This window comes from Macrobrachium nipponense, chromosome 10 (genome assembly GCF_015104395.2).
Source record: "Macrobrachium nipponense isolate FS-2020 chromosome 10, ASM1510439v2, whole genome shotgun sequence".
Lineage (NCBI taxonomy): Eukaryota > Metazoa > Arthropoda > Malacostraca > Decapoda > Palaemonidae > Macrobrachium > Macrobrachium nipponense.
The window spans coordinates 54,964,572-54,990,519 of record NC_087204.1 but is presented as its reverse complement, the minus strand read 5'-3'; the positions used below and the strand labels follow the sequence as shown (position 1 = coordinate 54,990,519).

The 25,948-nt window shown below is 41.8% G+C and overlaps 1 protein-coding gene across 2 annotated transcripts in view; it reads right to left on the bottom strand.

Annotated features, from left to right (window-relative positions):
• Positions 1–25,603, bottom strand: part of LOC135223625 (uncharacterized) — a gene marked incomplete in the record, with an annotated part of 381,927 nt that extends 356,324 nt beyond the window's left edge. The window contains 1 exon segment of one of the 2 annotated variants that reach the window (XM_064262235.1): positions 25,468–25,603. In XM_064262235.1, coding sequence (XP_064118305.1) covers positions 25,468–25,490 — 23 coding nt within the window. 2 annotated transcript variants of the gene reach the window in all.
• Positions 25,604–25,948: the final 345 nt, after the last annotated feature.

Genomic DNA, 25,948 nt, shown 5'->3' with positions numbered 1-25,948 from the left:
GTAGATAGCTAGGATCATGTTTAGCCTCGGCCTACACCCTTGGTAGGGGTAGGCTACTAGTAGGTATAGTATAGCCTAGGTAGCTAGGCTAGCCTACCTAGGCTAATACGTATTTGAAAAAGTGAAAGATGAAAATCAATAAAATTTTATGTAAATGATTATTCCATCTAACCAACACTAGAAAAAGATATTAAAAATAGGTTAGTGTAGCCTACGTAGATCGAGACTAAGTAGCTAGTTAGCAGACTAACGAACCCATAGCCTACCTTAGCTAGCTACCTCATTCAACGAACAAGATTTCGAATATTTGCCGCTAACTACACTACTTACACCTACCCACTAATTAACTACCAGTTTCATCATTTCAACATTTGTTTCGGTGCACTACTAAGTTCACAGCGAAAGAAATATACGTTTTCCTGATATTTACCATCACTCGATTATTTAAACTTTGCTGCACAACAAATCAAACTAAATTTCCACCACAAGGATTTTGACCATGACTTGCTGCTGATACTGCGGTGATGTTTCTTACTATTTACCTCAAGCGTAGTTGAAAAAAGAAAAAGTGATTGACACGGTCACCTACTACATATGCATTCTTTAATTCTACGCATAGCAAAAGAAAATCAGTCGCTGGAGTATGGATTATTCTCCAAAACATCTTCAAAATATGTAGCAAACGACTAAATAAAAATCTGAAACATTCGTATAAGATGACTGCGACGTCTTACAAATAAGAAAGTGGGGAATTATTGCCATGATTTGTCATCTAGACGGCAAACCCCCCAGATACAGACAGATCAAATTGCACTCACTAGTGAAAAAGAAGATGTTATAATCACAGTTCATGATGAAAAATAGATAAGCTCTAACAGCTGGAGACCTTACCTTATGGATCGATGATTACAAATATCTTAGGTAATTAATCAGACTGATAGACTACGAAAATCAACTAAAGTTAAGGTTAGGAACTGGCCATATTTAGTGCCAGTAGTAATACCAAACTGAGAAAACAAACAGTAGAATAAGATATCTTGTGACATTTCGTATTATCATTCTGTGTGTGTGTGTGTGTGTGTGAGTGAGTGTGTTTGTGTGTGTCTGTGTGCTTTTACTATTTAACTGAACATTTATCTATAATTAAAAAGCAGTAAATACAACTCAGTCATTGTAAAAGTAATTTAAATAAAAAAAAAAAACTGGTTATGTTTTCACAATGTGATAAGACGAGCCAGGATTTTTTAAAAGAAGAGAAACTGAAAATACGCGGAGAAAAATAAAACTATAGGGACGACATTCGGGCAAATGTTCGCCCTTCCATTGTAAAAATCTGTATATCCGTATGTCCTCTCTTTTTTCCAGGAACTAAAATGTAGAGCATTGTACGCCCTTTCTTTTGATGTATATATTTCGGGAATCCGTTCCCTCTATGTAATATTATTCATGTATTTTCGTCTGTGAAGAAACACAATAACAGAGGGGGGCCTGTCCCTTTTTGTTTATGTTTGTTCGTGAGTGCGTGACGGACACTACGGTTCCGTCCGCATACCGCCTTATGTACAACTGCTCTATGAGCAAAGAGATTTACGGGCTGCTCTGTGAGCAAGAGCCCGTGCTGACACAAGGTCAGCTAAATCAAAAACAACAACAGAGCAAGAGACCTACGGGCTGCTCTATGAGCAAGAGCTCGTGCTGGCATAAAGCCAGCTTAATCTTAAAACAACAACAACAAGAGAGTCTTACGGGCTGCTCTGTGAGCAAGAGCCCGTGCTGGCACAAGGCCAGCTTAATCTTAAACAACAACAACAACAGAGCAAGAGATTACGGGCTGCTCTGTGAGCAAGAGCCCGTGCTGACACAAGGTCAGCTAAATCAAAAACAACAACAGCAAGAGCCCGTGCTGGCACAAGGCCAGCTTAATCTTAAACAACAACATCTAGGAGCACTTACGGGCTGCTCTGTGAGCAAGAGCCTGTGCTGACACATGGTCAGCTTAATCAAAAACAACAACAACATCTAGGAGCACGAGCTGCTCTTGAGCAAGAGCCCGTGCTGGCATAAAGCCAGCTTATTCTTAAACAACAACATCTAGGAGCAAGAGCCCGTGTTGGCACAAGGCCAGCTCAATCTCAAACAATGGAATAAAATTAGTTTGCTCACTCTCCTCGTCTTACTCAGTCCTCACAATTGGTGACCCAAGCAGTTTTGGCTTTGCCATTAAGGGGCTAATTACCGCTGCTCACCTTCAGAGAACCTTTAACGTACCCATATGATGCCTAGTCTAGGTTCTCTGGTACTCCTCTACGCCAATAGTGGACTCACAATGGCATTTCTTCACAGAAGTGTTTTGGCGGTCAGTCTTATGGTTTGGCCTGCCATTCAGGACTTCTCGTCGACCGTAAGTGTGAGGCTGACAAGACGATGAAGAGTTCAGCACATTCACTCGACCCTGTGTCTACCTCGACCCCGTGATCCGTGAGATGAGCCTTCTTTGCACTTGAGTCTTCCCCGACGCCCGTACCCACGCCCGCGCCCCGGACGACAGCACCAAGTCAACCTGCTGCCCTTCTGCAGTGAGGACGTCGCAACATGGCTGCAACAGGCAGAAATACAGTTCAGGATCCACGGCATCACCCGGGACAGCACCAAGGCAGACCTCATCGCTGGGACCCTCACCGTGGATGCCTTCAAATGCCTTGCCCCATGGATGCACAGCCAGCCGAGGGAGCTGCCCTATGAAGTTCCTGAAGAGGGAGCTCATCCAGGCCTTCTCCCTCCCAGTTCCCCAGCAAGCCGTGGAAATTTTCGACCTCATGGTCAACCCTATGACCACCTCAGATCCCAGACTGGCCTGGCACAAGCTCCAGGACCTGGTCTTCTTGCCAGAGGTGGACCACAAAGGATGAAGGCAGGAGGAGAGTATCCTCTGTCAACTCTTCCTTCGCCAGCTCGGGCCCAAAGTCCAAAACCAGATCCCTAATGCCAAGACCATGGAGATAGAAAGTCTGGTGCAGCGGGAGTTCGCATGGTTTACCAACACCCAAGCTGCATAACTCTCCTCTCCTCCGTCAGCCAACAGCCTACAGCAGGAGGACACGGTTGGTGCAGCATACCAGCAATCATTGAAGCCCCTCCCAGATGTCAGGTGGTGTCATTTCCACCCCCAGTTCGGCAGCAAGGCACGGAAGTGCGAGCGCCCTTGCTCCTTTTGCCCTTCAAAAAACGATGGAGGTAGCACCCAAAACAAACCCCCATGGCAGCGGCAGTAACAAAGTCCCAACCCAGGGGCTTCTATTTCCAGGACAGCATCTCCGGCCTCAGGATGCTGGTTGATATTGGTGCCATGCAGTTGGTTTTCCCTTTGTCTACAGAGGATCGCAGCTGTGCCCCCAACAACCTGACTGCTCTTAGAGCTGCAAATGGGATGCCCATCCACACCTACAGCACCAGGGCTCAGACCATCGTATTCCTGGGCCGAACCTACACCCGGCCCTTCGTCCTTGCCAGCATATGAACCCCCTCTCCTGGGGGCGGACTTCCTCACCCACCACAGCCTCATGGTGGATGTGGCCCACCAGCACCTTCTCGATACTGAGACCTCCCTCCCCCACCCACTCGCCAGAGGACCACCATCTGCTCCATCTTTCCCCACCACAGATACGCCTCCCTTTTCCAGGAGTTTCCGGATATTGTCTGCCCCGAGCTTCACTAGGTGGCTTGGGCTGCGCCCAAGTATGGTGTCTTCCACCATATTGAGACCAAGGGCCCCCTGACACGCCAAGTTTTGCCCTTTCCCACCGAAGCTCCTCCAGGAAGCCAAGTACGCGTTCAGAGAAATGGAGAAGATGGGGATCTGTAAAAAGGCAGCGAGTCCATGGGTGTCCCCCCCTCCACATAGTGAAGAAGGCAGATGGTACTTGGAGGCCCTGCAGTGACTACCAGTGCCTGAACCTCATCACCATGCCCGGCAGCTACCCCCTGCCAAATATGCAGGACCTCACTGGGCCCCTCCCCGGTGCCAAGGTCTTCTCCAGGATCAACTTATTAAAATCGTATTTTCAAGTCCCTGTCCATCCCGATGACATTTCAAAGACGGCGAACATCACACCCTTTGGATCCTTCATGTTTGCCTTCTCCACCTTCAGCCTGTGGAATGTTGGGGCCACCTTTCAACATCTCATGGACAGCATCCTCGGTGACTTACCCTTCTGCGTCTGCTACATGGACGATATTACTATCTTTTCCAGATCACCTGAAGAGCACCTGAACCACGTCCAGGCCATCCTCAAGCGCACAAGTCCGTTTTGACAAATGCACCTTCAGCACCGAGAAGGTGGATTTCCCTGGCCATGAAATTACAGCAGCAGGAGTTCGTCCAATGGCGTCAAAGGTGGCTGCAGTGGAGATCTTCCTGACACCAACGACCGTCAAGGCCCTCCAAGAATTAATCGGGATGGTGAATTATTACCAAATAATTTGAGGAATTTAAGGAATTTAAGCAGTGTAGGCTTGGATCAAGGTTTAGAGAAGTACTATAAAAAGCCAACAATAGGACAGGGAAGCATAATTGGAATGACCAGAAGGAAAGAAGCTGTGGCCCTTCATGATGTAATCAAGCATGATACATTTTCAAGAACATGCTTCAAAGATGGATTGTAGAATTATTGGGAATGATCAGTAAAATTTGTAGAATTATTGAAAATGATCAGTAGAATTTGCAGAATTATTGAAAAATCATTATTATGACCTCCTACATCATGCATTTTCGGATGTCGTGACCCAAAAAGATAACCAGTGCTTCATGAAAGTTATTCATTTCATTTTGAACAGACATAACCTTCTCTCTTCAGTAGAGCATGACCTAATCATCAACTTAACAACAGGAAAGTACTTACCCATGGAAGAAACAAATTTTAAACTGGAATGCAGAACTGAGGGACAAAAACAATATAATGTAGATAAGAAATGCCAGTTCCCCTCTTGCTAAGTCATCATATTGGATATCTGCAAGGCAAGCAAGATTCCGCCATTTCTTACCACTGCTGCTGCCAGACATTGCCATTATGTTCAAATTTTTAATAATTCACTCGTAAAACCAACTTAGTCGATGCTTTATCCTATTATAATGACACTAATCTAATCACTGACAGTTTGCAAGCACTTCTAACTATGGTTCGTTTTCTAGTTGTATGTTATACACGTGATATCAGTTGATTATTCAGACCTTGAATGGGTAGGTCTCACCAAGAGAAATTACACTGAGGGAGAGGTGATGGTGATGAAGATGCACCTCATTCTCATTTATTCTCTCCCTGTAACAACATTCTTCTATGTTGCTTGACCGGATTTATTTCCATTTCCTTTTAACCTTCAGCCATTCATGCTTCACACCCTTAATTCTCAGTCTATCTTCCATGCTTAGATACAACAGAATGATGCTTGTGCTTGCTTCTATTGCATAGTATCATTGCAGTTAATTATCTCCCATTACACAACTCCTTTTCGGGAATAGCACTACACTGTTTGGTTGAGCCCTTTCATGTTGATATTGTGGAGCAAAATTTTTTTAGAATAATTAGTTCCTCAACCCTCAGTACATCATAAATGTTATGTTCCATGAAGTACAAATACATGCAGTATACAAAGAACTAATCAACGAATTTAGTACCTTTTATTAAAATGAAAAAAGAAGCATTCACACATAATCACTTAGAGAGACGAAGAGACATTCTCAAAAAATTATTCCGAGCTAAAATTGCTTTCCTACCTTCAATATAATTTAGGCGGAAAGCTTCATTACTTGAAGAAATGCACCGAAACCTATGGAGACAAACAGTCTATAAAGGAGACACTCACTGAAGATGATGATTGTTAGTGAAACGAAAGAAAAGACTGCGCGGTGACTTTGTCTTTCTAATCTGTTAATGAAGAAATTGTATGCACTTTAGAATATTGTTTAACATTTGCAATTTCTACTGTGCATACGGTTTCATTTGATAAATGTAGTGACTTCCATATCAGGAGCATATCATGATAGGATTTGTTTACTGATCAGTAAATGAAAAAATCCAAGTAAAAGTAAATACCCCCAATGTTTTAAGAATGCCGTACTCCCTTCTCCCTCATATAATTTCTTATGCAATCTCTCCACTTGGTCTTAGGTCTTCCTCGCCTTTGTGTTCCATCCACCTCCACGTCCATCACTTCTCTTGCCATGTGTCGCTCTTCTCTTCTCATCAGGTGGCCATACCATCTTAACCTTGCCTCTTGCACTTTCTTGGATGCTTCAGTGACCTTTACTGTACCCTTAATATATTCATTTCTAACCCTGTCGTTTGTTATTACTCCACTCATCCACCTAAGCATCCTCATCTCGGTTACGTCCAACTTTCTACCCTCTGTTTTCTTTAGCGGTGCTGCTTCCAATCCATATGTGGCTAACATATCTTATGTCTCATAAGTGGAAGATTTATCAAGTGACTGCAGATTACCCTAATTTCATTCAGAATCCCCTTCATGAATTAAGTGATCAGCAAACAGTAATTCAAGTTGAGTAGTGAAAAATGATAAGGATTTGTTTCTCGTTTTTATATTTAAACGACTTATATAGTTAATACTTGTAAAGGAAATAAACTTTTGAGACCTGTCATTGTAGCTGGATCACAAGCAAAGCAAAGCAAATCAAAGCAAACAGATTTACCCACATTTACGTTAGTCTGTCCAGCTACCAAAATTTCCCCCTGCCACACTTTTCTCTTTATATTACTAATTACTAACAGGACTGGTGGTTCAACGAGATAAAAACACCAAAACTCTCAAAAACCATGTACTCACCAACTCTTGACAGAATCAGGGCGAGACACTGTGATGTCCCTGGATACAGTCGCTAAGACACAAACTCATCCACTAGCACCCAGCACCAGATCAACAAACTGCCAAATACCAATGCACAAACAAACAAACAAACATTCACCAAAACCATGCAACAACTAAAAACACAACAAATCACTAACACAAACAAACATCAATCAACACCAAGATTTCTCAACAATTCAAAAAACATCAAGCGTAACAGACACTCACCAGCTCAATAACCGTCAGATGGACACAAGCACAACAAACTCAGTTACTGAATATCAAAACAATCAAAATGCCTGCCAAACAAGCAGTCCACTCATTAACTACCCATTCACCACTCACGCTCTCCCTCTCTCTCAAAACGGAAAACCTCAGACACAAACCTGCTCCATACTATCTTAACAATAACAAATAAACACAAAACACGACATAGCAAATACACAAAACATCCAAACCCTTCATATTGCGTCCAACAAACACAAACAACCTAATGAGACAACAACCAAAACAACCAGCCACTCTTGCCTTTTTCTCTCTCTCTCTCTCTCTATTACAAGTAACCCTTGGAAACATTGTCAAATGCAACCAATACATTACTCCTCCATATTTCCTCCCCTGTTACATTTGACTACATCTCCTCACATACTCACAACATTCATGCTATATCACTTTTCTTAGCGCCCCAGGGATGTTCGGATACTAGCTCCCTGGATCTTGTTCGAGGCCCCTCATACACTCTCTCAGTCACATCACCATTCACTTCCTCTAAACCAATTTCATCCAGATTCCCATTATCTCCCTCGCTACTGTCCTCCCAAATCTCATTAATGATCTTATTTACCCGTTCTAACTCTGGTCCCAATATCCCCATATCTCTGCTACCAAATTGCTCACCCCATTCATATTCCTATCAAACTCCTGAAGGGACTCATTCATACTGCCAACTACCTCCCTACTACTTGGTTCCCCTCCTGTCAAAATCTCACTAAACTGTCAACTCAAACCCACACACACTGTAAGTGTCATCCATTCCCTCCTCAGGCTTATCTGTATTGCATGCTTTATCAACCATCTCTACCCTAACACTAACCCCTCTATTATGCAGTCCTCACCCTTCCTCTTCATCTCCTTTCTTTACCTTCTTCTGCTTTCTTCCATACTCAACCAAAACTAATTGCTGATCCCCCAAATCCATTTGCTCACTGATACTTGGCTCATACTTATTCACTTTCAACCATTCACTCATTGCATTCTCACGGACATACGGTGGCACATCCCTCCACCTGCGGAGCTAGGTATGGTGATCTCTGACCTCATCCACACCCCAATCCACTCACAGCTTCCCCAAAACATAACTTTATCCACTTGGTCCCACTTCCAAAATTTCAAAAGGCTCCTCAAACTTTTCCCTTACCTTATTCACATTCATTCTTCCCTTCTCAACCACCTCTTTCAACAATTTATCCCCAATCCTAAAACTTCAAAACTTCCCACTTGCTCTCCTCCTCAAATCCTGATTACTTTCTGATAAACCCAACCTTGGCCTAATAATTCTCTCAAAATTCAACACATACTTTCAGGGTGACATACCTATACTCTTTTGCAATATGGCATTGTATACCCACACCACACACCCAACATGCATATCCCAATCATTATCACACTTACTCACCATTCGTAAAATCTCAGTCAACGTCCTAACAGTCCTTTCAGCCAAACCATTTGCACTGGGCATATACAGAGTAGAATAAACATGCATGATACCCCATTCCCTCAACATTGCCATCCCACAAACTCAGGCCCATTATCACTCAGCATTCTCACAGACACATTGATAACATCACTTGGCTCACCATTCACATGACAGTCCCACTCCACTTATTTTTTATAGGAACCACATACACAAATTTGCTCATGTGATCCACCATTACAGTCATTCCCACGTTTCTTCTCGAAGTCCTTGGTAAGGAAACACAGTCAATCACAAGCATTTTAAACGGCTCTCTCATCTGAAGTCGCTACACAGGCAGACTCACATACACACTCTGACATTCTTCACATGTAACCACTACATCCACACAAATCCTACTTAACCCAGGCACAAATATTCTCTCTCTCATGCATTCCCATAACTTATTCTTCCCCATGTGCCCAAACTGATCGTGGATCAACAGGCACATACTCACAGCTCATTCAACAGAAAACACCGGCACATACACTCCCCAGTCATACATTCCTCCCTGGTGCAAAAAGTACACTACATTTTTGCACACTACAAACCGTCTTGCAACCCTCTTGTATACCTCCAACTCACACAGCCAATCTTCCACATGGACTCCTCCCAAAATACATTCTCGCCACTTACTTATCTCCAAGCACCTATCTTGCATTTCTTCAATTTCTTCCTCGCTCAACAAATCATTCTCACTTCTAGTAATACCAATCATACCCACAAAGTTCATTACAAATACACTGCTATCTTGAATCTTTGCTATCTTACTAACCCCCCTTTCTAAGAACCCCGTTCCCTATGTCTACACTTACATCATGCATCCTCAAAAAATCTATCAATATAAAAAAACAAGCCGGCATATCATCTTCCCCCATGACTATAAAGTTATGTACCACTTCCAACTCCCCTAACCTAACTTTCTGGTGTACCTCTTCCCATACTAAAGCACTTCCCTGTCCTAACCCATGTATTCTTACACTTGTATACTGCCTTTTCACTTCCCAATAGCATCTCTCAAGTTCATTTACCACTGACCTACTCACTAAGGAAACCTGTGCCCCCGTCTCAACTAAGCTATAGTACCCACTATCATTCACTCTAACAAATGTTACCATTTTCCCTTGGGTTCCATGCATACACACATTCACTACTGCATCGACCTGGTTATCCATACCACAAGCATCCTCACCACATTCCTCCTCAGTTATCTCCCCACTTTCATACCTCTGATTTAAATCCCTTTTACAATTCCCTTGTCTGACTAACCAACTACAACCATGTTCCCCATACTGAATTCTCAAAACCCCATGCTCACTATTTGCTGTTAGCTTCCCTCTATACTCAATTGGTCTGTCCCACCCAAATTACAAAAACACTTCAACCTCAAACAACTCTGCTACCGCCAACAACAACCATGACAACATCTCCTCTTCCCCACATTGCACCTCCATACATGTCCCTTCCTTCTGCACATCACTCATCAACATTACTCGCAGCACATATGCATTCTCGGGGACTCCCTCGACCAGACCCTTACTCTCCAAATCTTTCACTGCCAAAAACAAACACTCACAAACTCTGTCATCTCCCACAAACCTCTCTTTTACAACCAAACCCTCAGGCACTCTATTTGGATCCAAGTTGCTTTTCCTGGGATCATCACCCTTACCATGCATCCTTAACAATGTATCTGCAATCACATTCTTACTCCCCAGTACATACTCCAACTTAAAATCAAATTCACTTAAATCCTTGATCATCCTCGCAACCCTAGCATTCACACTTTCTTTCTTAATCATATACATTAATGGCTATGGTCCATCCTTATAACAAATTTCATCCCATATAAAAACACTCAACTCTTTCAAACAAAACCTTATAGCTGCAAGCTCTTTCTCAACCACCAGGTACTTTTGCTTCACTTTACTAAAGGCCTTACTGACATTGGCTATCACTCTCAATTGCTCTTTCCCATTCACCTCTTCCAACTGCACCAAACATTCCCCCATACTAAACTTACTAGCATCTGTATAGAGCTCAAGCCTACTCTCATCCTCGCCATAATCCGGGAAAGCCAAGGTGATATCCCTAACAGCCTCCTCTTTCAATTTCTCAAACGCTCTCTCCATTTGCTCATCCCACTTCAATTTAGTGCAATTTCTCTTCCCCATCCATTCAGTCAGCGGCTTTCCTATCCTCGAACAGTCCCTAACAAACTTCCTTTCAAACTCAATCAATCCCAAAAAACCCTTTAACGTCCCAAGGACGTGGAAATTCTCTTACCTTTTGCAAAAAACTTTTCACTCTTCCTTACACCACTTGCACTCACCATATGGCCAAGAAATTCCACCTCCCCAGTCAACCACGTACATTTCTGAAGCTTCACTTTCACTCCAAGCTCTTCCAAGCACTCTAGTACCTTCTCAAGCAACTCCATATTCTCTTCAACAGTTTCATTTGCAATCAAAATATTATCAATAAACACAGTCACCTTCTTTCTATCGAACCTGACAACTGCCACTTGAAAAAGCTGTAACAGGCCTACTCCCCTCCTCAAGAGGCATCTGATATTAGCACCTTACCAGGTATAACTTAGTAAACACCCTCATCCCATGCATCTTGTACACACAATCAGACACCATGTTCATCGAAAATCGCTCCTTCACAGTTGCTTCATTCACCCTTCTGTAATCTACACACATTCGCAGACTTCCATCCAGCTTTCCTACAGGGATTATGGGGCTATTCCAGGCACTCTCACTCCTCTCTATCATTCCTATTCTCTCAAATTCCTCAAACTGCTTCTCAATCCCTCATGCGATAAGCGGGGAAAAGTGTTGAGGACACTGATAAATGAGGTTATCGTCTTCCAAAACTATTTTAAATTCCAGAAGCTTAGACCCCCCAAAATCCTCATCTCCACAGCTTAACACACTCCGCCTATTCCACAACATCCTCATCAATCGCTCCCTCTTGCCATGACTAACAACTCATCATACTTCCAACTATCACCTTCTTTCATACTACCTGTCATCACCCATCGCATCCTAATGTACCTTTTGGCATCTGCATTCACCAACGTGTATAGCAACCCTACACAAACACCCTCACCTATACCCGTACTTGCTTCTTCCTAGCACTTGGCAATGAGGCCACAAAAACCCAAGGATTCTCCATGTCCAAGACTCAATCATAGACATGCTCACTCACTCTTACTAACTTGCTCGCATCTACACCTTCAACCACACTTGACACTGTTGTCGATCCTGAGATCACCTGGCCACACAACTTTGACATTAACAACTTCCCCGACCTCGCGCGGCACTTTCACACTCTCCTCTGCAATCAACGGCACCCCTATCCATACCTTATTGTCTACCCCTCCATCCATATCCAAGTACAACTCCCCACGTACATTCCCTTTCATCTGCAACTCAATCATGTTTGCCCTTAGATGGACCACCATCCCACACTCTTCAAGAACCTATACCCTAGCAACATATCATACTTATCATTCATTCCCTTGACCTCTCAAAAGTCACTTTCATCCATCACTATCCCTTCGATTTCTATACTTTCATGCAACATTCCCACCACAGGCATACCTAAATTCCCTATTCCTCGTACCTCCCCTTTACACTTCCTAACCACACACTCACTCCACAACTTATCACATCCATTGTTAAAAAGAACACTGACACTGCAGCCAGTATCGATCAAAGCAAATAATACAACCCTTTGCACCTTACTTTTACACTCATGCATTCATGGGCTCTATCCACAAATCCTTCTTCATGCAATAATCCCTCCCGCACATGCATCACCCTTACTGCCCGCACACTAGAGGACCCATCTAACTGATTCCCCTTAACACCTGGTTTCCTGAATTCCCAGCCTGACTCATCCTCTTCTGCCTACACATACTCGCTGTATGACCTTCCATTCCACATTCAGCATACTTCGCACACTGTTCCTTACACATCCTAGCATAATGCCCATTCTTTCCACAGTTGCCGCAAACCACATTCACAGGGGTACCCCGACATCCACTAGCTACATGTCCTGTCTGCCCACACCTATAACATTTAATTTCCCTATCTCTCTGACACTCACTAACTAAATGTCCCATCTTTCCCCACCTGAAACAAGCTCCTAACGCCCACTGACATTCATTCTTCGTATGCCCTGATTTCTCACATCTATAACGCTTCTACTCCCGCTCACAGGTAACTGACCCTAACCTTAGAACAGTCGCACTCCTATCTCTCGTAGGTTACACCATACTTACATCATCACTTGCTCTAATGCTCCTATCAACCGCTCTCTCTGCCATTCACCTTGGCCCTTCTAAAACTGCCTCCCTACAGCTCCTAAACTCAGGTATACCCTCATTTACTTCAGTCCTGACGCTGACACTTCTGCTCTCTTTCATACACCTATCTAATTCATAATCCTCAACTATCTCTAAGATATCATTCTATGTCAACCTCTAATTTGTCCATCTCATTTTCTCATGATGTCAAGAATTCTCCTAACCCCCCATCCCAAACTCTCCTATTGTCTCCATACTTCGCCATACAATATTTCTTGTATTCCTTGAAAAAAGTCCCTTTCTCCCTACTCCAATATTCCTCATACCTTGTACATCGGGGTACCTCTGTCATATACACAGCCTTTCATATTTCTCACTCACTCTCACTCTCACTTCCATTACTTCCATCCTAACCTCTCTTAACCTCTTCTGAATATAATGAATCCACTTCCATGTTGACATCCATGCTTTTAGCCACGCCCTTCTTACCCTTCTTCTTCTTACTTATGTGTTCCAACCTATCACTATCAGAATCACTCTCATCCTGTCCCTTACTCTCAGCCCTTTTTCCAAAGTCTTCAATCCTTGTCTCATCCTGTCCGTTGTCCTTACCAACCTTCTTCCCCTTAGTCTTTTTCTTTTTCTCAGCCCCCTTCTTATCCTTGTCCTCAGGCTTATCCTTATCCTGTGTCTTCCCCTTCTTTCCCTCACTTATCACAACCAAATCACCTTCGTCGCTCGTACTCTCATCCACTCGCTCTTCTACCTTCTTTATCACTCCTAGCCCATCACAAGGCCCAGGAAGCCTACCATAACAGCTTCCTCTCCAATCAGTCCATTAATCATCTCTTGCACAGCTATAATCATCAACTCAAATTTCTCATCCACCTTCTCAATCATCCCCTGCTCAGCCCTTTTCACTTCCTCTTTCATTCCTTCTTCTTCACTCCTCATCACTCCTCTCAACTCTTCTAACTCCCTCTTTTGCTCCTCACATTCAATCCTAAACCTCTCATACTCTCTTTCCACTCTTTCCTTAGCTTCCCTCAACAGCTGCAATTCCTCCCCCAGCCTCTCTATCTCCTTCAAACCTTCCATCTTTACTTTCTTCACCAATCATACATCCTCACTATACCAAACGTCCTGATGCTGACACACCAGCAGTTCCTGTTCAGGCACCAAAATAATGTGGCAGGATCACAAGCAAAGCAAAGCAAAGCAAACAAGATTTCCCCACATTTATGTTAGTCTGTTCAGCTTCCAAAATTTCCCCCTGCCACACATTCCTCTTTACGTTACTAATTACTAACAAGACTATTGGTTCAACAAGATAAAATGCCAAAACTCTCAAAAACCATGTACTCACCAACTCCTGACACATTTAGGGCGAGACGCTGCATTGTCCACTGGATACAGTTACTGAGACACAGACTCATCCACTAGCACCCAGCACCAGACCAACAAACTACCAAATACCAATGCATAAAAAAAACAAGCACCAAAATCATGCAACAACTCATAAAACACAAACAAACACCCATCAACACCAAGATTTCTCAACAATTCAAAAATCACAACAAATCACAAACACCAATCAACATCAAGATTTCTCAACAACTCAAAAAACATCAAACGTAACAGACACTCACCAGCTTAACAACCATCAGATGGACACAGGGACAACAAACTCAGTTACTGAATATCAAAACAATCAAAAACATACAATGACAACTGACCACCAATAACTGCCTTCAAATACTGACTCAACTGGCTGCTCATCACTCGCTCCAATAGTCAACTGACTCAGACTCCCTCACTCAAGGCTCGGCGACCGAACCAGCAAACCCAAAACGCCTGCCAAACAAGCGGCCCACTCATTAACTACCCATTCACCACTCACGCTCTCTCTCTCTCTCTCTCTCTCTCGTTTCCTCTCTCTCTCTCTCTCTCTCTCTCAAAACAGAAAATCTCAGACACAAACCTTCTCCAAACTATCTTACCAACAACAAATAAACACAAAGCACGACATAGAAAATACATAAAAATCCAAACCCTTCCTATTGCCTCCAACGAATGTGGTTGCCTGGCCATTTTAGACATTGTTACTAGATTAAACATCTTTAGCCTAAATTTATTGTACACAAAGAAAAGTAACAAATTATTTAACTTATGTATATTTTGTTAGACATCACATCATTACAAAGATTTCTGTATCCTCTTCAGAGATCCTATGCGATGACATGTCAATCCTGAATCCCTAGAGAACGAACTAGTACATATAATTAGAGAAATACCTAATTATTAAAACATCAAGAAAAGGAATTTTGTCGTCTGTTTCCGATTCAACTTTGAATTTGATACTGGGCAGTGATGCATTTAATTTTGAAAGAAAATCGTTAAGATTTCCCTGTCCATTTCTTTCAACATTAAATGCATTAGTGCCCAGCATCAAATTCAAAGTTGATTGGGAAACAAACAATGAAATTTATTTTTTTCATAATTAACTGATGACGAACTTGAATTTAGTAAGCATAACATTCTAAAATTACCCTACGAAGAAAGGTTTTTAGAAATTCCTAGAATTTTAAAGCTTTTTAACATAAATTCTTCGAAAGATCTTCCTAGCTGCATATATGAAATTCCTTCCAAAAAGTGTGATCAAGTATATTACGGACAAAATGGTAAATCTCTTTCACAATGACTCAAACAGCATCAATATTCTGTGAGAACTGGACAAATATCAAATGCATTATTCATACATACAAGAGATTTAGATCATCCTATTAACTGGAGTCAAGCAAGAGCCTTAATCCCATGTAATGACACAGTTAAAAGGAATATCATTGAATCTTGTTTCATCAAGTCAAATAATGGAAATGTTCTAAATTTAATTCTTGGTTTATTTAAACTCGATGCCTTCATAATGAAAAAAAAGTTGTAGATAAATATAAGCAACAAAATTAATATATTTAGTTTTTACATGTTTTACTATATGGATACGTTGAGGTTTCTGTTAGGGTTAAAACTGTTTAAGTTTGTATCCATGTGATATCCCATAACCCTGGATTATCTCTTTGATTTTTACCCTTTTGACAATGAACCATCTGGTATTCTTGATCTTTTTGTTTGCCTGATAACTTTCATTCCAACTGTATTTCATTCATTCCTTGACAATGTCTTAGTAAAGACGAAAGCGCTTGGATTTCTGCCAATCATTTTCCTGTGGTATTTGCTTATATATATTGTTCTGAACTGTTCGTTCACTCCTAGGAAATGTAGTTTAATACTGGAAAAATTTGGCCTTGAATGAAGGAACGAGAGATCACAACAAAGAAAAGAGAAAAAAAAAACTATGGCAGAAGGCCGATATTGCTGAGGAAGGAGGAATTTACATAAAGCTGGACTTTAGTTTTAAACGCACTGTATTTACATTAATTTACATAGGTCTAGGAACTAATAAGGTGGTTGATTGGCGATCCACAAGAAACATGTGGCTGGGGCAACCAGACACAGCATTCAGAATTTTGTGCAAACGGGTTATTGAAAAATGCAAGGCTTACTCCAAGGGTTCCCAAGTTCGACCACGATCAGGCACAGTGTTTGCCTGCAAAGAGATGATATTGGGCATAAGGTGGGGGGGCACGTGTGTTACACACTACTTTCTTTCAATCAAAAGTTTACAGACCACTCAGGGGGGATGAAAATGACTGGGAATTTACACAGAAAGCACTAGTCATTTGCTTGAATTTACTAGGGGATGTTTACTAGTATCGCCAAGAGAGTAATCACAGCAATAAACCACGATGGGGGAAAATGAGAAACTAAACAAAGGAGGGGGAAGTCGCTTTGCAAAAATGGAAATGAAATGCAGACAAAAGAAAAAACAATTCCCTGGCTGAACTGGAATTTACTCTCACAGTACCTGGAAATCCTGGGCTTGGACATCTTATCTGCTGATATTTCTGTGCACTATGGACGTATGAAAACTACCTGAGATTTCCCCAGAGGAGGCAGGGGGAGCAGAAAGGGGCAAAGGGTTGTCTGCAGGGCGAGATCGCAGGAGCGTCTGACCTCTCCTAGGTCTAAGGCTCTTCTGAGAGTGAACCGCTGGGTTCCTGCCATTTTAAAATTTTCTCCTGGTAAGTTCTGCCCTCACACCGTGGGGGGTAAATTCCAACAGCCAATGGGAACAGAGATAGCTTTTCTAGAGAATGGATGCTTTCAGTTTAAAGGGGCAACTTGCATATAGACAAGGATGGATGAATCTTGTTATAAGAGGTGTTAACTTTCCTTGGTTCTGGCTTAAAATCTTGAACACCTCCCCATTCTAGAGGACATTTCAACCCTAGACGGGTTGGAATGGACAAGACAAGCCAGAAACAAGGACCAATGGTAAATATAAATTACTGAGCCTTCCATTCTCCCTTGAGGGGCCTTATAATATAAGCAATATTATAAGGCCTCTCTTTGGTGATTTATCACTGTTAATATTATGCTGCCTATTTTTGAGGTTTACTGATTTAATCAATTGAACATGTCATTGTGCATGATGATTGTTTATTTAGTGTGGAGCAAGTGTATGGCTCAGAAATTGATTTGCTATTTAAATGTATATTTTGAATTGGATGTTCATTGATTTTTCACTGCTGCTGTTAAGCATTTATTTTTGTTTATGAATGTTTGTTGTTCTGTCTGAGAAAATGAATTATCTAATTATTAATTTATTTGACTTTAAATGTTAATGATAATTTAATGTAGTTTCGTCACCTAGAACCTGTACTCATTTGTAAATATGTACATATATATGTAATAAATTAGATTTAAGGTATTAATTATTTTTTTTCACACCCTCTTCTGTAGTATGTCTGTTCCTCCGGCCATTTCAGTCCCATATTTTAATTTTCATTGAAAGAACCTGATGAACCATCAACGGTTCATAACAAGCTATAGCAATGTTTGCTGGCTAAAATTATCCCAAGTCAAATGGAATTCAAAGTGCCTAGAATAGGGCACTGTACCCATTGTGGCACTTTTATGACAGTAGTTCATGAAGAAGTACTAATTTATATAAGGCCAGAATAGCTGGCAAGTTTGACTCTGCCTAAGCAGGGCATATAATATACAATAAATGCCTAAAGGCAGTAAAGAAGAGGAAAGGAAACCAAGGAAGAGACGATATAGACAGTACAAAAAAAAATAGAAAGTTACAAAAGATAAGAAGGAAGTAAAAGTAGCAGAATCTGGCACTCTCCTCTGGATGGAGAAGGTCAGAATTCTCTATAAGAGGGTGGCACTGTGCCAGGCACTAGTGCAGAGAGACTATTGGCTCTCATAAGGTTTCGGAAAACCTCAATGCCTTCTTCCCTTCTTCCTTCGACCTCTCCGAGGTCGGTTTGACGATGCCATTGGGGGCCTTGAATGATTCAAGCCCTTTGAAGATTCTGCAGGGGCATCGGCTCCGGCTGCTGCGACAACGGGGCCTTGGCACTCGTTTCCGTGCCTAATGCTGCATGGCTTAGTTCCCTGAGTTCTTCAGCCAAATAGGATTCGGCAGAGTCATTACTCCGGGACCGGTTAACTGCTGACGGAGGTGGATTGGATGAGGTAATGGTATTCGGGATGGCTTACCCGTTGGGAGTACCGACTCTGGGGCGGTCTGCGAGGCCGCACCGTTGGTGGAGTGTCCACTATGGTCATGGGTGTCCTTGAGGATTCCCATTGGAATTGCCTCTTCCTTGACTGCCGGCATGGGTAGTGGGGCCAAGCCAGCGAAGGGAGAACGACTGGGACTTAGAGCTCCGGGAGGAAGACTCGAGTCTTGCCTTGGCACTGGCACTGAGGCCGTTCCTGGCTTAGTGGAGGGACTCGAACATGGCTCAACATCCATGAGGACAGAGCCTGGCACTGCCTGGCACCTTCAAGTGGCACTGGCTGTGCAGAGGTAGTTCTTGGAGGCCCGTGGCACGGGTCTGGAGCTATGTGAGGGCTGGGGCCCTGATATGGTATAAAAGTAAGAGGAGACTTAAAATCTTGTCCTACCAGGACATCATAACCTCCTGGCATATAGGTTGCTACTGCCATGGTACATATCTTAGAATGGTGAGGTCGTGTGACTGTCAACCGGTAGGTAAGAACATTTTGACATGATTGAGGCTATCGTGAAGAACTGGTGCCTATCAACCTGAGCTCCGTAAGGAATTTTATCCTCTCGGATGAGGGAGACTTGTGCACCAGTGTCGTCGAAAGCTCAGACCTGGTGGGCAGGATAGCGACCTCTGGGAGGTGCAACAAATATGGGGCCCTGAGCAGGAGGGTCTAGAGCTGACAGATTCATCATGGCCATGGCAAAGGCAGAAACAGGAGCTTTCTTGGGGCATCCTGCCCAGGCAGCAGTGTGCCCATGCACTTTGCATGAGTCACAGAAACTCTTGATAAAATCAGGTCTGGGCCTGTTGTTTCTGGCCCAATGGTCGTTGTTCTTGTTATTAGAATGATTGGGTAGTCCATTCAGAGGAGGGGCGGCAGCTTGCTGAGGAGGATCCACCTTTGTGAGGCACTGTTCCGTGATTGTGACCTGGCTTATTGTAACGCTCACACACAGGTTTCCGTGGAGGAATATTGGGGTGCTGGGTAGGCTGAGAGGTGGCAGCAGGAGTAAGAGGGAGAGCAGGGCGTATTTTCTTCTCTAAAGAACTCTGCAATGGATGGTGGGTGTCATAGGCGTCTGCCCATTTACAGCACTCCAAAATAGTCTTAGGGGCCTTGTCCACCAAGTAGGTGGCAAGATCAGGGGGAGCGTAGGACAGGAAGTCCTCTAACTGAAAGAGTTCTAAGACCTCCTCAACAGATGTTGCGTTGGGGGCCTTCATTCACCTATGGAGTGCCGGTGTCTTCTTGGCTGCCCACTATGTCCATGTTTGGTTAGCCTCCTTGGGTATAGTCCATTTCTGCCTCCACCGGTCGGGGGTCAATTTGTAAGCCCCAAGGATTGCCTCTCGGATGAGGGCAAGTTTTGTCACTCATTCAGGGGAAGGGCCTCGAATGCAGTCCACCATTTGCCAGCGAGATGCTTACCAAGGAGGAGGGCCCCTTCCTGAGGGGTTGGATTGAAGTTCTCGAACACCTGCTCGACATGATCGAGCCAGGTGTTGGGTTCGTTATCGTCCCAAGTCCTAATGAGGGCACCCATGCTGTTGGGGGTGAGAGTGTGAAGGAGGGGGCGCAGGGGGCGTGGCACTCGGGGTTGCCAGAGTGGCACTCTGGACTGCCATAGCCAGTTGATGGGCTCTTTCTGCAGCCTCTCTTCTCTCCTGGGCTTCTCTTTCTTTCTCCTTTTCAACTGCTTGGAATGCTCTTTCAGCTGCTTCTCTTCTCTCTTGTACTTCTCTCTCAGCTGCTTCTCTTTTCTCTCGTGCTTCCCTCTCCTTCTCCCTTTCGACTGCTCTCTCTTGGGCTGCTTCTTTCAGCTTATCATTCACCCAATTGATCAGTTTTGCGCCCTCCAGCTCCAAGGCTCTTCCGGCTTCTGTGAAGGCCTTAGCCTCCTCCAGTGCTGCGTTACTGGCCATCTCCTCAGCAGTAAAACGCTAGTGTTCTAGCCTGAGAATAATAGGATGGAAGGCAGGTTGCAAAACTGCAAATGTCGCCAGAGTTATGCGGGACACTCACCGCAGATACTTGGCAAGATGACCGTAAAATCCCTGCAAATACAGTTACTACTCATGCCATAAAAGCTCTGTAATTTACAGTTCGGTGGAGACCTCGATGCCGATAATGGATTTGGTAATAAATTTCGTAGCGCAGAACCTCAACGCAAGTACGGGTTTGTAAAATAAAAAGAAAGAATCTGGTCATGAACTTCACGGAAACTCAATGTGAAAAAGTCGTGAAGTATCAAATGAACCTTGTAAATGAGGAACTCAATGTGAATATGGCTTTGTGAATAAAAAGGAAAAATCTGGTTATGAATTTCACGGAAACTCAATGTGAAAACATGGCAAATTAATGTCGTAAATGCGGAAACTCACGCGAATACGGCTTTTGTAAATAAAAAGGAAAGGATCTGGTCACGAATTTCACGGAATCTCAGCGTGAATACATGGCCCATGCAGTTGATAATGTAAAATGTATATGGGGTCTCCCTTTTTTTTTATATTGTCTCAAGGATGAAGACGAGAAGTGGATAAAAATTATTTTTCCTTTTTCTACCAACGCAAATCCCTGGTCTATCTTACCCTTTCAACCTAGCTATGCTCAGAATTTGTATTTTAAACGCTAGCTCTTATACATTAAAGGGAAGAGGAAGAACCAGGATAAAGATCTCTCACCCTGCATAAATATACCGCTTCCACACAAACCCCTTTTCACCCTAGCTCTTGTGAACCTAAGACCCTCGATTCCGCCAATTTAAACCCCCAGAGAATTAGGCCGACACACGGGTCGGCTAGGCAGAAGGAATGAATCACAGGTTCAAGGCCGCGGTAGAGGAAGTTAAGCTAAGGGTAAAATGTCCCCTTGTTTGAAAAGCAAAAGTATTTGCTCTTATTATTACTCTCTGCACAGAAAATAAAAAACCTTACCTTTTATTTTCCTTATCCTAACACTAAGAATTTACGCTAACACTTTGGGTTTTTTTTTCTTACTTATTGACTCATCTATTCCTTTGTTAATAACAGGGCAATGGATAGATTTGAAGTAGACACATGGCCAGGGATTTAAATCCTATCCTGTTTAGACCTGCAAGCGGCCGCGAGCACGAGCAAGCGAGAGAGAGAGAGAGAGCAAGCGCTCGACAATGACCAGTACGTTGATTCACATAAAAAAAAACTAAATATCTTTCCCTTATACAAAAATGAAACGTACTTGTAAAGATTATCACTTTGTTTATGTTATCTATTATTCTACTAGACCACTAGTTAGGCTAATAGAACTATTGTACTGGCAATTGTTTAGTAGTTTAGAATTACATAAATTGAAAGGAGTAATTGCTTTTTTAATTAAGAAAGCGAAGAAGAGTAAGAAGTAGTTTCTTTGATGAAAGTTTAAAATTCGTAAAGAAATATACTGTCAGCTTACGTTATGCGTAGTTGTCAGTCGAGTCCGACTGTTACGACTCCGACATTCGGTGCCGTGAATCCAGTGATTACTAAGGCGTGTGAAGTTGAATTTTATTTTGTGAAATTGTTTCAAATAACAATAACATTCTTTGTCCTGTTTGGTGTCCACACTTATTCCGGTGTTTCAAAGTTATTTCGCTTGTTTGATTAACTTACTTTGGCTGTCTTTTGGGGGGTTGGTGTGACAATATGGTAGGCTAATACACCTACTGGAATTTTTTTAGCATAGCCTACTCTATTTCGATTAATATTTCCATTTTTTCCCTGTTTTTCCATTGATTTCCTGTTGACATGCATTTATAGGTGTCGGAAATTCGTGTGAGCCAAAAATGAACTAACCTAACCTTGTCACTGAATTGGCAAGTTTCGCCCCGCCCCACCTTAGTAATTTTCATGTGCACTAGCTTAACCATGAACACTGACCTAACCGCCTAACTTGTCACCGAATTAGTTAGTTTCTAGATGGGGTGCTTCGCCCTCCACCCCCCTCTATATCAGTGGGGGGGCTTCACCCACAAACCACCCTTTGTGATCTTTACATCACCTTAGTTTTTTTTTTTTTCCTAACCAGGTGGTCTGCTCCCGACCCCCGTAGGAGGCTGTAAATTATAGGAAATTGACGAGCACTGCCTGGAAGACAGTCTGTCGGACTGTCAAGACCTCCTGGAAAAAGATGAGTGACAGACATAAAACTCCTCGTATATACGAAAGTGGAGCAAAGAAATGCAAAATGTATCAAGCACGTGATAAAAAAACATCTTGAAGCAATGTCAAATTACCCCTAATAAGCACCTACTTCGACCTTGCTGCCTTAAAAAAAAAATCCTGTTGAAAATGATCTAGAGCCGTCAAAAGAAGCATCAACAAGTAAATTGATTATAGAAAATGAAACACCATCTTCAGAAAAGGCAGAGCCTTTCGACATATTTTCAAGTAGCTCTGCACCAGTGTATGAAGTCGACACAATTTTCCATGGTGAACATGAACATAAGGACGTACAGGAACATGAGGAAGATGTTGCCATGGAAAAGGTCAGTATGAAAAATCAAGGTTTTGAGAATGATATTAGTTTTTGGCCTGATTCATCTACAGAAGAAATGATAGCTTTTTGGGCAAAGAAGGGATCAAGTGAATTACAACATTGTGATGAACAGTTACTGGATAAAGCTTTAAAACTCCAAGATCAGATGAAAGGGAAGAGTGGAATTCATTACTCACGTAAATGTTCACGAAGTTTGTTTCAGAGGAAAACATTGAATAATGAAATAACCGTTCATGGTTCTCTTTCTCTCCAACAACTGGCAAAGTTTATTGTTTTCCCTGTAAGCTTGTTAATTCAGGATCTGAAAAGGGCAAATGAGCCACTGATGGATTTTGTGACTGGATGCATAGAAATGACCGGATAGCTTTTCACAAGAAATCAAAGAGCCATCTAGAATCCATCATTACTGTAGCCAAACTAGGGAAAGAACATGGCAGAATAGTCAAGAATCATCAAAACAAGTAGCTCAATTGCAAGAATACTGGTGTAAACTTCTTACACGTATTGTAAGTACAATTAAATTTATCGCTGAGCGAGGACTAGCATTCAGAGGCACAGATGAACTGATTGGTTCTCCATCAAATGGGAATTTTTTTGGTAAACTGGAACTCCTATCAGAGTATGATCCATTTCTTGCAACTCACATCAAACTGCATGCAAATAAAGGACGAGGTCACACAAATTATCTCTCCTCTACAATTTGTGAAGAAGTAATTGGAATAATGGACGAACATGCACTGCAAGAAATAATATCAAGAATCAGGAAGTCAAAATATTATTCTATTTCTCTTGACTCAACCCCAGATGAGGGTCACATTGATATGGAAGACACATTGCCAAAAGAAAGGATCCTGACATTCATGGACAATCGAGGTCACAATGGTTCTGATATGGACAAAGCCATGTTTCAGTTTTTAGAGGGCCACAATATTGATCTCAAAGATTGCAGAGGGCAGTCCTATGATAATGCTGCTAATATAAGCGGGAAGTGTAAGGGAATGCAAGCCCTCATCAAAGACAAGAATCCATTATCAGAGTTTGTGCCATGCTTTGGACATTCCCTTAATTTAGTGGGAAAGGCAGCAGCTAATACATGCTCTACAGCTATTCACTACTTTGACTTTGTTCAACAAATTTATTAGTTTTTCACAGCATCCACGGCACGCTATGCTACGCTCAAAGAAAAATTAACAAGAGCTGTTAAGCAGTTGTATGTTCCCAAGCGACTAAATGAAACTCGTTGGCCTTGCAGAGCAGATGCAACAAAGGCTATAGTGCATGGTTACAGAGATGGGAGAGGCTCTTTATTACATAATGACTGATGAGGAAAACAAGGCTGTGGCTCGGAATAAAGCATATAATTTATATGAAAAAATGGGTAAATTAGAAATAGCCTTTTATGCTACATTTTGGAATGGCATCCTAGAAAGATTCAATGCAACAAGATCCTAAAATGGTTCTCAGTACTGCAGTGAAAGCACTCAAGTCTTTGAAAACATTTATTGAAACAAAGAGATAAAAATATGAGGAATATGAAGCAGCTGGAATCAGACTGTCTGGAACAGAAGAGTATACTGAAGTTCGCCATTGTGTGAGGAACGTGCGTCTTAATCCACTTGATTATGGTAAAGCAGAGGATGCCCAGATGAGTCCCAAGGTAAAGTTTCGTGCAAACAGTTTCCTTCCAGATATTGACTAAATTGTCCAATCTCTGAGTGACAGAATAGCTACTTATGATGGTGTATATGGGCGCTTTGGATTCCTCAGTCGCATAAAAGATATGGATGCTGATGAGATCAATTCAGCCGCAGCTAGTCTTGTGAGTTTTTACAAAGGTGACCTAGAGCCCAGTCTCAAAGAAGAACTCGTTCATTTTGTCGAATTGGTAAAACTCGACAGAAAAGACAATGAAAAAATTCCAAAATAACGCTACTTCTACAAAATCCTCCTTGACACTGGCTTACAGGCAACTTTTCGTAATGTTGAAATCTTGTTGAGAATCTATTTAGTATATGTTTATATATGTATATATATATATATATATATATATATATATATATATATATATATATATATATATATATATATATATATATATATATATATATATATATATATGATGAGACCCAAAGTCTCGAAAATTTGGAAAATACACGTATGATGCTACGCTGGCTTTTCTCCATCCTTTTTATATTAAATCTACGGCGTTCCAGATGCCCCAACCAACCTTCCTGTATATATATATATATATATATATATATATATATATATATATATATATATATATATATATATATATATATATATGTATATATATATATATATGTATATATATATATATATATATATATATATATATATATATATTAGTGGATAACCCTTTCAAATGCTTCGCAATTCTCACCTGTAATATGCATAGCACAGCATTCTGTATCGGACAATACTCCTTATTTCTTTCGGTTTTTAAAGACACAAAACAGACTAATTTTCAGTTTAAGCTTGGTCGATATGACAACCGTCGATGTGATAGTAAATCTCCCGACTGATAACGAAACCCAGCTGGTGTCACTTTCACATAAAATAAAATTTGCAGAAAAGATAAATTCGGTGAGTTCTAAAACAAAAGATAACTAATCAGTGATGAGTGTAGCATGTGCCTTTTATCTAATCTTAGTTCATTATCCTACCTGAGTATTAATTCTATGAACGGAAGCATTTTCTCCTTTCGTATACAATTTATTTTACTTTTAACAATTGAGTCGTTCTTCCATGGGGAGAATGAAGCTAGGATCGATAAAATCAAAGTATCATAAAAGAAACCATTCTGCTTGTAACGCCAGATTGTTGTATACGTGGCATTTGCCTACCAATGAATAAAACGTTTT